The 12,990-nt window shown below is 44.8% G+C and overlaps 1 protein-coding gene across 3 annotated transcripts in view; it reads left to right on the forward strand.

The window, feature by feature from the left end:
• Nucleotides 1-12,990, forward strand: part of DCX (doublecortin) — a 161,240-nt gene that overhangs the window by 118,270 nt on the left and 29,980 nt on the right. For all 3 annotated transcript variants that reach the window (XM_019521520.1, XM_019521521.1, XM_019521522.1), the window contains exon 4: nucleotides 8,589-8,691. In XM_019521520.1, coding sequence (XP_019377065.1) covers nucleotides 8,589-8,691 — 103 coding nt within the window. The remainder of the gene's footprint in view (nucleotides 1-8,588; nucleotides 8,692-12,990) is intronic.

Here is a 12,990-nt window from a genome sequence, read left to right on the forward strand (position 1 = left end):
TTCTCCACATCCTTTTTTAATTGTGGAGCCCAAAACTGGATGCAATACTCCAGCTGCGGCCTCACCAAGGCCAAGTACAACAGGAGAATGACATCTATGGATGCAAACCAGCGTTTTGCTCGCTTTACTAGCCACAACTTCACATTGAAGGCTCATGTTCATCTTGTGGTCAACCATGACCCCCAAGTCCCTTTCATCTGTAGTGCTAACCAGCATAGCACTATCAAGCCTATAAGCATGGTGCAGGTTTTTCCACCCAAGGTGGAGAACCTTGCATTTTTCGTTGTTAAACACCATCAGGTTCTTGTCTGACCATTTCATGAGCCTGTCAAGATCTGCCTGGATCACCCTCCTGTCCTCAGGTGTGGATGCTTTACCCCAGAGTTTGGTGTCATCAGCAAACTTGGCCAGTCCACTTCTGACACCAATGTCCACATCACTGATGAAGATGTTAAACAGTATAGGACAGGCCTTGTGGGACCTCACTGGTGACTGTGCACCAAGATGATTGGTTTCCATCAACCACCACTCTCTGGGTCCTGCCGTGGAGCCAATTCCCCAGCCAGCAGATCGTGGTGAGGTTGAGGCTGCAGTTAGCCAGTTTTGCCAAGAGGTGATCATGGGATACCAGATCAAAGGCTTTTTTAAAGTCAAGAGATACGACATCAATCTCTTCCCCCTTGTCGAGGTGATAGGTCACCTGGTCGTAAAAGAAATTGAGATTGGTCAAGCAAGACCTACCCGCAACAAACCCGTGCTGGGTATCCCTTAGGATATTGCCGTCAGCTAATCTGTTAAGGATGACCTCCTTGATAATCTTTATCCAAAACCTTCCCCAGGATAGAGGTCAGGCTGATGGGCCTGTAGTTTGCCAGATCTACTTTCCTCCCTTTCTTGAAGATTGGCATGACATTGGCCTTTTTCCAATCTTCGGGCACTTCACCAGAGCGCCAGGAATTTGAGAGCTCAGAAGGGGTACCTACCACTCATCTCTCCTGCCAGCCTGCCTAATCTCTTAAAACAACTAAGGTGCTGTTTGAGGAAATAAATGAGGTGTGAGGAGCTAAGCAATAAGCACAGTTTTAGGCTTGTCCCTATCTGGCCAATCTCCTACCCCCTCTACTACACCCTTCTGCAAGGAGGTAATATATAAATGAGTTTTTGAAATGTGGTGCCACTCAATTCACAAAATGAATCTTGATTCCAGTGGGAGTGTCTCAAATCCAAAAAGGTTGGGAATCGCTGGTGTAGACACGAGATCCTACTGAGAAATCTCTGTGGAGTCGGCAATGAATGGAGGTCAGTGCTGCAGAGGTGGCTGGTGTGATGCTTTCGCAACCAAGAAAGGGAATATAGCAAGATAATTGATCCACATCAGCTGTGTCATTATAAAGTCCAAGTGGAGGCTACTGCCTGGGCAGAGATTGCTGCTGGGTCAGTGGACTGCATATGGCGGGTATGGTATTGTTCTCAGTGAACTAGATTGAGTCTTCTTTCCACAGGGGAGTAGGCAAATGCACCTTCTGTGCAGAGAGCAAAGGAGCATGATTCTTGCTACTTACATGAAATGACCCTTACTGACCCAGTAGCTCTGAGTGCTTTCTTGGCAGACCCAGGTCTTTGGAGAATATAGATTCTTATAAACAATGATATTTGTCATGCAAAAACCCCTTTTTATTAGGACAAGGGAACTTGCTCATCTAGGCCAGCCATAACACTTAATTCTGAATGCAGTTCTTTTTATATCACCCTTCCTCCATTAGAAGTATGCAGTGCTTCCAAAATTTAGTTTAAAATTTAAAAAAACCAAACCCTAAAACCAATAATGAAATTTCTGTGACATCCAGTAGAAATAATTGCTTTGTGATAAATAAACATTTGCCCACATCCCAAATAAAGGAGCACTGAGAACTGGAGAGTGAAAGGGACTTCATTAAGCTTGGAGAAATATGAAGAGTAAACACTTCTCTGCAGTATGGTGTTTAAATCAATAATGTCCCTTTAATCTTGAATTTCAAATGAAGCATTGTGTGCACTGTCTTCCTTTAATCCCACACACACACACTTCAGAAAGCAATGCTATTTTTCTGTCTACTGTAGATTTTTGTTGCGGATTCTGATGAATAGAAAATCAGTGCCATTGAATGTTAATGATAAAATCTTACTGTGCCTCTGGCTTTTGATAACATTGTTCCTGTATCATGAGAATGGTATCATGATTTCAGTATCAATATTTTTCAACCGGCAGCTTGGTGCTAGTGCTCACTAGCTGTTATCAGTGTTTGGCGCTATTCCTTAATACATTCATAGCTAACAGCAAAATGCAGCATTTAGAACAAATTAGTGATTTCCGAGATATCTGTTGGTATAAATTTTTGTTGACATGTGCTTTCTCTTGGGGTTTTCCATGGTGTTCTAGACTAATTATTAAATGTAATTAGAGAGGCTGACTGGAATACACCAAAATGGAAAACAAACTTTTAAAATGATTCAGGCTGATTCATATATAAGTAAGGGACATGAAATATTTATTAGTTTCACCAACAAGCCGAGATAAACAGGACACCATAAAAAAAGAAAAAATAAGATCTACCATGTGACTTTAGAATTAAATGCAGAAATAAAAATAGCAAAGTAAGGTGCCAGTCACGTCAGTTATGGACAGGTCTGCATTGGAATGGGTCTGTATCATCCGACACAAAATCAGATCAAATTTCTCCTGGAACAACCAGGTTTGCAGGACACAGCCTTGTTTGCCAAGTGATCTCTTCTGACTTTCTGTGTCTGGAGGCTTTGCGCATCGATGTCTTCTCATTGTGTTCTTCCTCCATTAGGCATCAGTGGAGCAGCTGGCCACAGTCTGGTCTTGAAGCTGCAAGATCTGTGCATTTCAAAAGTGGAACATTACCCCAACAATGTTATCTTGATAGTATTGAATATCTGGTATATTCAGAACACTCAGTCACAACAAAACCTAGGTTAAAATTGATATTTGATCATTGAAAAAGAAATGGGAACTATGACACATTGCTGGTAAATACACAAGGCAGCTGAATTAAAAATGGCCCGGCAGTTATCTTGGGGAATCTCATCATCTTATGAAGTCTGAATCTTGTGAGCTGAGTGTGGCATTATGATAGACTTTTTGTAGATAATTTCCTATGGGCTTTAAAAAAAATCAATATGGGGGAAGGGCTGGGAAATCTGTGTACTATGGGCTTAGTCAGTGGATCATTAAGTCCTGTTCTGTATATTCCCTTCATACCTTGATATCTGTCTATCCATCCTTCCTCCTATTGATCACATTATTACACCTTTATAAAGAATCTATAATAGTAAATTACTGTTAAAAAACCCCCAAAAGTACAACGCAAGCTGACTTAGTAAGGGAGGGGCTGCACGGGATAGACAGTTCTCTATCTTGCTTAGACATAATCAAGGTCTCTAAATTCATGTATATTGTTAGTTTTCTATTATACTTTGTGTTGAATATTGGGATGTTATGATGAGGGAGGAGGGTTGTAAGGCATTCAGTAGCAAAAACATCTGTGCTGCCCTTCATCTCAGAGCTTATAAATTCCTTGAGTGAACTAACACACCCTGAATTGGCTCTGCACAGTGCATCTGTGTTCGTACGCTGCTAGGACCTGAAGGATATTTTCTATTACATTAAATGTACACACCAACCACAAAGACATCATCATCTAACCACCACCAGGCCAAAGCAGTGGCCATCACCTGCCCATCTAAAGCCTTCTTACAAAAGCCACTGAAGACATGAATGGGAATTGGTCAGGTAATGTTGATGAAAAATGGAAATAGGGGTATCTTCGTGACTCACCCACTTTCTGGGAGGCTGCTGATTGCTGCTTCAGGCTGATCTGAATACAGACTACTGTGCTGGAGCAATCCTCAACTGGAACAGTTGTTCCTTCCCTGCTTCTGCACTCCTTACCCACAGCTAGCAAGTTCAGATTAGTTTAGTCAGAGCATCCGTTCAATAACTTTCCAGCGTGAAAGAAAAGCAGTGAGAGCAGAGATGCCTTTGTTTCTCCTAAAGGGCCCCTAATCCTTTTGACTGTCTTTATACATTCTCCAGGGTTTGTGGGGGAAGGGGAGGACACTTTAATTAAAGCAGCTGTCAGAAGCCAGTCTAATTAAAGCACCCACAGCTTCTCATAAATTCAAAATGGCAGTGGGGGCACCTTAACTAAAGCTCACTTTCTAGTGCTACCATTTTGAAGCACAGGGATACTGAATCTGCATGATGCCGAGGCTGCTGGAGCGTGCTAATTAGCACACTCTAGCAGACTTGATTAATCGAGTCAGAGCAGGCACTGGATGCCTGTATAGGTGCCCCTAATGAGCAAGTCCATCCTTGGCATGTTCTCCCCACCATTTCTCTGCAGTTGTGATAGGATCTCTCAGAACTTCCCAACCAACATTTTCCTCTCCAGAACAACTGCACTATTATTTAGCGCTTCATCTGCATTTTCCAAGCACTGTATAAAAGTATAAGAGTGTGCCTCAGAGTAGAAGCTGTTGATATGCTGCTAGGTCAGGCAAACAGATCACAATAACAGGCCTGAGCGTGTGACTCTCTCCGAAACACACTCATGGACATATTCTTCTGGTTGTTGCAAAATGATGACTCGGATTAATTGCAGTTTCTAAGAAATCACACAGGAGCATTACCATGTGTCACTGTGTAATTACCATTGGAGTCGCCATGAACGTAGTTATCTTGCTGTTACTGGGTAATCACATCCATTATTTCACTGTCACGGTGTAGTTATGTTGTCACAACTGTAGGTACAGTGGGGATGGCAGAAGACAGCATCCTTCCTAAAGAGCATTACTGCTACTTATTCATACTTCAGGTAGCATCAGGAGACAGATTGGGATTGGGCCCCACCCTACTAGGTGCTGCACAGCATAGAGGGAAGCATAGCTGGTGTCTTGAAGAACAAGCCATAACTTCTGTATGTCTCCAAAAAGAGACAGGAATATGGGTGAGGAATAATGAAGCAAATGCTGATGAGATCACCTGATTATAAGCTAACTATGCCCATATCATGACTGTTACGTAGAAGGAATAAGGTTATTACCAGGTGGCAAGGACCTTGGTGTTTCTACCTAGTGCAGGAATGCGTAGTCTTTCAGAGTCACAGAACTTTTTGATGTTCCTATTGCCATGAACGGAGCCATCCATATGCTTAGGATCTTCTGTGAAATTGCTGGGCTTGTGTTCTGAGCGCATAACTCAGGGATAATATGGTGACACCCATTGACTTTTTCACTTTAGTTAGAAACTGTCCATTCCTTCATTGCATCCAGAGCCAAAGTGTGAATGAGGAGGGTGGGTGCCCTTAGGGTGAAGAGACTGAGTGTGCAGATAGCTTGCTCTCCCATTATTTCCAGCACAGAAGCCAGTAACAGTTGCGTTTCCCATGCTCCACCAAGCACAGGCTCTTCTTGATAATGCCTGCTGCTACACAAGCCACCTATACAGGGAAGACAGAAGGGAGAACCAGGCCCATGGTGCTGGTCAGCTGTGGAGGTGAGCACAGGTTTTATCTCTTACAGGGAAGCACAGTGAATATTCTTCTCCTGTGAGGGAGCTTCAGGAATCAGCATCCCTTAGCAAGGCAAAATGCTTCCCTCGGTCCCACTGTAACACTATTGGAGGCTCCAGGAGGGAAAACCTACACCAGGACTAGAAATAACCTTCCATAAAGACCATCTTATTTAGCTAGTAGGGAAGAAGGCAGGGACTGGCAGACCCTGGCACATGTGGCAGAGCATGGCACGCGAGGCCATTTTCCTCAGCATGCCACAGCCGACCTGGACTCTGGGCAGTTTCTGCCAGCCGCTGCCCAGAGCCTTGCCCAGCTGGAGCCAGGAGGCTGCAAACAGCTGCATGGGGCTCTGCAGCCCTGGCACCAGTTCTGTGGCTGCGGCAGCTGTGCGTGCGCCTCTAGGCACATGGCCGGAAAGGGACCTGGGGCCACACAACACTGGCTTCTTCCCCCACTGTCTGCCCAGAGGCACGTGTGCAGCTGCCGCCACCACGGAGCCGGTGCCAGGGCTGCGGAGCACAGCACAGCTGTTTTCAACCTTTCAGTGACCTGCTACAGCCGCCCAGAGCCTGGGATGGCTGCAAACAGCTGCAGTGGGCTCTGGAGCCCCGGCACTGGCTCTGTGGCGGCGGTGGGTGCACATGCAGCTCACAGCGCATGGCGGGGAAGGGGCTGGGGCAGCGCAACCCTGGTTCCACCCCCACCGCCTGTCTGGAGGCACGCGTGCAGGCACCACCAGAAATGAGGATCGGGACCCTTGTGGCTCCCCCATCTCTGGCACGCCATGTTGAGGCATGGGTAGAGGTTGGGGTGATTTTGGCACTCTGGCCAAAAACGTTTCCGATCTCTGGTCTATGGTCATTTTATACCATCAGATTTTATCTCCCTGGGGTCAGGCCAGTCATCTACCTCCTGTGATATAGGAAAGGAGGTCAAAGGCTGGGCAGCAGCCAATCTGATTCACCTTCCTGCCCATGTAGAGCACAGTCCATCCTGAAACTAGACATGCCCCCAAGACATTGCTCCCAGAACCTGCCCACTTGGCCAGTGGCATCCTTTTTGGAGCCTTGGGTTTGCTCATTTTTCTTGGCTCCTGCACCTTTTCTTGTACTAATTTGGTAGCCAACCAGCAGAACAGATCTTGACTTTCTGCACAACTTATGTAACACCGCTTCAGGCATCACAAAAATACTGGCAGGACTCTCACTTACCTGCCAATCAAAAGAATCAAGGGTTATTTCTATGTGCTATTCTGCTTCACGCTCCCCTCCTCACAGGGCATTTTGGTGGGAAAGGAGCAGAACAGCGAGGGTTGCCTGCCCTGGAGTCTGACATTTCCACAATTTCCGGGTGCTTGTACACATGCTGAGAGACTGCTCCGACACACTGTAATTACTGTATGTCAGAGCAGACTCAATTAATCGAGCCTGCTGGAGTGTGGTAATTACTGCGCTCCAGCGGACTCCAGCATCTCATGGATCATCATCCCTGAGCTTCAAAATGGCAGCAGGGGCGTCTGAACTAAAGCTTGTCCCATGAGCTTTAGTTCAAGTGCCCCCACTGCCACTTTGAAGTGTGTGGACGCTGGAGTCTTGGAGCCACTCTAATTAAAGCTCTCTAATTCAAGTGCCCCCCACCCCCAGAGTAGGTACAAAAGTGCGCCCAGATGCCGGTGTCTTTGATGGAGTGTATTTGTGGCCCTCCAGGCCTTGTATTGCTTCCATTCCATCCTGGCTCCATACGGCTCCAACAAAGCAAGGCGAGAGTCTGGAGCACATTAGGCTGCAAGATGCTTATTTCCACCCATTTAGGAAAGTGGAGTAGAGAGAGGAACTATCCAAAGTTATAATAAACCAGACTCTTCCTGCTGTCCATCTCAGACATTCCTGTCTGTCTCATCCTCCTCAATGCCAGCAGACTCTGAGCACAATCAGAGATAAGTAGGGAGTGTATTCAGCCATCCGAGACCCTTCTGCACTAATCTTTGGAAGGGTTGCAGCACAGAACTCCCAGACTCCTTTGCAATGTCTTTCCACAACCTTTCATTACTGTCTGCCTGTCGCACGCTGCCCATCTTTCCCATGTAAGGTCTAGCTTTTCCTCTCCCTATTGAATGAGGTGTTATGGAAAGATTAAGTCACAGGGAGAAACAGTATTTTCTCAGATGCACCATGTCCTGGAGCAGATGTCCTGCTCTCGTTCAGACTGTACTGCATGCTGACACTCGGTGCAGGTGAGAGTCTAAATAGCGTTCCCTTCCCTTGTGTGACCTGCAGACAGGCCAGGCAGACGTTCCACCGCTGTGCCCCATTCCCCTTGCCTAGGGGATGCCTGGCTCCTTGAAGAAGGGTGCAGCTAACCTGTGCTGTCTCCTACCTACTCACTACCCTTCACAATGGCCAGAATGTGCCATCTGCATGCCTGGGAGCTATGAGGCACATCCTGTGATGCCTTTGGGCCAGTGCCTGGCTCATTTTTCCTCTTCTAGCTGTGCTTCTATGTCCCACTTAAGCTGTCAGCATTCACAACCATTTCCCAACCTCACGGCCACAATTTCCCCGTGTTTACTGTGGCATTCCACGATCTGTGCTCTGCTGGGTAGCACCTTGCCCTTCATGCGCTCTTTTGTTTCTTGGAAGGCTCTCTTGGAGGCATGAGTAATAATATCACATTCTGGCCCATGACCTTTAAGGGCCACATCTGCACTTTACAAGTAGCCTAACAGCATCTGTATCATGATGATGAGGAATCTAGCTTGTCAACACTTGCATAGATCAGAAAGGTCACACATCACTGTATTTTGCAACATGGTTCTTATTTGCCTTCTTTTTTCTTTCCCCAAATTGTGCTTTTGTGCTTGATCCGCCTGGAATACTCAGTGTGCTGTGCAATGTCAAAGCAGCACAGACATCGAGGAGCGAAAGGGTAGCCTTGTGCGTAAATTAAAACTGCACCAGAGCGGAATGTGGCCAATTAAAAATAAAATGAATGACTCTGCTCTCTCCGTAGGTGACCTGTCTCCACGATTTCTTTGGGGATGATGATGTGTTTATTGCCTGCGGTCCAGAAAAATTCCGCTATGCGCAGGATGATTTTTCTCTGGATGAAAGCGGTAATGTTCAACATGTTCTTCATTCTGTGTTTTACCTTTGATTCCCATCAGGTTGCATGTACTGGAGAAAGGCCCACAAATATTATATGTACAGGCAGTCCTCGACTTACAGCGTTTCAAGTACGTTGTGCACTTACAATATTTATAAAGTGACACCCTGTTTCAACTTTCTGGCATCAGTTTTGACTTTACAATGCTTGATCCGACACCAGACCACGCCAGCGAACAAGTTCGCTGCGTTGCTCGTCTCCCTGGAGAACATCTGTCCAAACTTTGCTGGCACTTTCTTTAAGAAAGCAGACGAGACTCCAGGAAAACCTGCAGCCAAGACTCCTGAGAAGACTCCAGCCAAGATCCCTTCAAAAAATCCAGCAAAATCACCTCAAGGAAGTCCTTCCAAATCAATATGATTGCCATTTACAATATAAATACATGAATGTAGCTATATTACTCATCTATAATCGACTGAGTACAAAATTCTGGGATATTTTTGGTGAAAATAGGGTATCGGACCTTGGTTCAGAACCAATCCCCCATTTATAACATTGTTTCCTATGGGAAAATCGGTTCCGAGTTACAATGTTTTGACTTAAGACGTGGTTTTCAAGAACCAAGTGTGTCATAAATCTGAGGACTGCCTGTATGTAAGTATGTATGTTAAAAAAAAATATTTAGCATGTGTAATTCAGGTTCCTTCTGGTTTATTGAACAGTCAGTGAATATTGTAATCTGATGAATACTGACTTATTTGCCACAAGGTAGAATAGGTATACTACTCATTACACATGCCAACATTTTATACTAATTGACAAGCAACAAAGTCTGTTAGCCAGTATCCTCACTGTTGTGTCCATATGTCCATATGGCTCATTTTACTCTATCCCTGAGTAATTAGCATGAAAATTGACACCCAGTAATCGTCACTCTTGTACTTGAAATAGGTAGTATGTCTATAAAATGGGAGCAAGGAGAGTTTTTATAGAAAATGCCATACTCCACTATATGCTTGTATGGGTTGAAGAAAATGCCTAAGTGTTGAAACCCAGTGGGGAAAAAATAGATGATGTCATCCCTTTTTTGGGTGACATCACCACTGTGTGTCTCCAGTCCAACCACAGCCATGCATTTATAGGCCTGCATGTCTCTATGATAAATGACAGCCTGCAATCTCTACTAGCAAAGAACACAGATAGCTTAATTGTAGAGATTCACTAGAAATTTGGTAGGTGCCAGCAGTTATCTAGTGACTATAGGCATCTAGGGCTTATTTGTCTGCTAGTGTCCATTTACAGTGGCAGAAAATGTGGTTCCTAAACTTGCAGTTCCCTGCTTCCTCAAACACGCAAGGTACTTAACTCTCCTGTGTCCATCAGTTATGTACTCTTCTATGCCACCAACCCAATGCAGTGCAAAAATCCAAACAATACTTTGTGTTTGATAACAGTGACAGTGTAAAGGAGCTCTGACCTCCCTGTCTGGAGCTAGATTTTACTTGGATCTAGTATTTTTGACCTGCATAACTCTGTTTAAATGCTGTGGCTGTCTTGGTGTCTCAAAAACAGTTTCCAAAATTACATTGAAGCTTTGCAGAGCAAAAAAGAATCCCTTGTTCAGCTTCAGTGTGTCTGTAACCTGAACTTTGTTTATATTTTAATATCACGCAGGTCAAGCTCTGGGGGAGTTTCCATACTGTAAAACAGTTTGGGTGAAATCCTAGCAGAGCAGCTTAACAGGAAGCCTAGATTTGTGTGTCCACGCCCATGGATGCTGCACATTTTTCCAGCTTGGCCGTCTTTTAACAAAAATAACCCTGGTCTGGCTTCCAGAGGCTGTGAGCACTCGCCGCTGCCATTGATATTAATAACAAGGGCTGCAGATGCTCAGCACCTCTCCCAAAGAGATGAAGGTCCATTTGCTGTCTGCATCTGCCCACTCTTCAGCACCTATTTCCACGTTGCACATTGCACAACACAGGGACTGGGGTTGTGGGGGAGGATCTTTGTGTTTCCTGAGGTCTTGCAGATGAATGTCACTTATTCAGATCTCTTCTGTCATGGGCACTTCTGCCTGCCCATTTGGAAGACATGTGCTCAGATTGCTGGCTGTTAGGTCCTGTCTGATGGGAGGGTAGGAGACAAGATGAGAAATAGCACAAGAAATGTTTTTTGTCATCTTTTTCCTCCTGAATTCTCCTCAGAAGTTCATTCTTGTGTTTCCTATTGCTGAGCTCTTGCGCTCTTCCAGGATTAGCTTTCCCTGTCTCTTTTATCCCCTCTGATCTTGGCAGCATCACCTTAGGCCACAAGAGGCAGTTTCAGAGCCAGCTTATTAAAAACCCTGGAAACCCTGGCTGCTTTGAAATCAATAGGAGTTTTGCCACTGACTTCAACAGGGTCAGGAGTTTACTCACTGTTTCTGGGTGTGTCTGTCTAGGTACACACAATGGTGGCCTTTAATAGATCAAAATTCACCAATGGTAGAACTGGGTGAAATGTATTGGAAGCATCTTTCTTTTTTGCCCAGAAAAATCAGTTTTGAGCCAACAAAACATTTGACAAAACCATGGAGCTCTTTTCAGTAAAACACTGCAAAAAGCAAAATAAAGCATTGACCAGTTTTTCAATGAAATGTTTTGAGTTTTTAATTTGGAATAATGTTTCGTTTAGAAATTTGCCTCACTTTTATTAACAGTTGTTTTAAGAGGAAGCACAGAATTCCTTTTTTGATTCAAAAGAAAAAAATTACTTTTCCTCTCTTGTAGTTTAGTCTCTAAACAGAAAAATCAGTTACCTACGCAGCTCTGACCCACGATTTGCGCATGGTGTCATAGGAGGGACCACATTATTTCCTTTACCGATCAGGGAGTAACTAGGAATAATGGGTGCAAAGTAGTGGAGGTTAGATTTAGGTTAGACATTAGGAACAATTTTTTTACAAGACAGAAGTGTGGCCAGAGTCTGGAACGGGCTGCCAGGAGAGGTGATACTAGCGCCTGACTTGGAGGTCTTCAAGAGGAGGCTTGACAGTCACCTGGCTGGGGTCATCTGACCTCGGTCCTCTTTCCTGCCAGGGGCAGGGGGTCGGACACGATGATCCATTGGGTCCCTTCTGACTCTATAATCTATGAATCTATGAATCATAGGGAAATGCTGGCAGGCTCTTGCGTGCTTCCTTCTACTTGGGTATGTCCAACTACCATACCTAGCAGCACCCTGATGAAGCACTCTCCTCTTCTGTGGACACTTGAAATATTGTAGCCGTCTCAGTGCAGCGAGCCCTAATTAGATCATTGAGAGACTGAGGTAATAAGCCCAGGTGCAGTGCTCTGCAAACCTAATTCTACTGCTACCACTCTGGCATGCACCACGCACCAGGTGGTTCAGTAGGTTGGAGCACAGCACTGCCCAGCATGGTGCATCCATGGGATGAAAAAGGATGCATACATCAGATGAGCTCAGAGTATCAGCCCCCACCCAACACATCCATCAAAGCATCCATAAAATACTTCATTCTTTAGCAGACATGACACTTTTCCTGAGTCCGATGTACAGCGTTCACTATTTTATCCATTGTTTGGCACTACACAGCAAAGGGAGTTGTCTCCTTTCTCATTCTAATTAGCCCCATGCATTTTCCCTAGAGCACAGGGCAGTGGAAGAATGGAATAATTTTCTTTTGTTCTCATACTCCGTGACCCAATAGCAAACTCTTTAGCACAGTCTGGAACAAAAAAGGAATGAAGCTGGCAGCCTCATTTCAAGCCAGGGGAAAAAACTTTGAACAGTTACAATGAGAGAGAGAGCAAGCGTGCACTTGTTTTCAATGGACCAATCATTTGCCTGCTGTATGTTATGCCTTGCTTCATTTTCCCTCAGGGGATCCAGTCCAGGGAGCGTCAGATCAAAACCCGTGCTAGCTGAGCTGAACTTTTCCCTGGAAAGACAAACTGTAAAAGGGAGCTGTACAGCCCCTGTAATCACTATAATGTGGATCTAATCAGTATAGAAGAGAGGGAAACCCCCTTCTTATTGTTCTTCCCCCAAAGTTGGTTAGATTAATACCTTCAAAAATGGGGAAAGTAACCTCTCTCCAGTAATCTCTCCATTCAAGGAACCCATGTATTCAAGATTTGGGATGCTGGAACTTATAACTCAGTGGACCTTGCAGCATTCCTACTTCTTCTAGCAGGTTCAGTAGAGTCTGCTTCATTTTCTCCTGTCCTAAGTGTGTGTGTGTGTGTGTGTGTGTGTGTGTGTGTGTGTGTATATATATATATATATATATATATATATATATATA

The sequence above is a fragment of the Gavialis gangeticus genome, unplaced genomic scaffold (assembly GCF_001723915.1).
Source record: "Gavialis gangeticus isolate Ggan-Ray unplaced genomic scaffold, GavGan_comp1, whole genome shotgun sequence".
NCBI lineage: Eukaryota > Metazoa > Chordata > Crocodylia > Gavialidae > Gavialis > Gavialis gangeticus.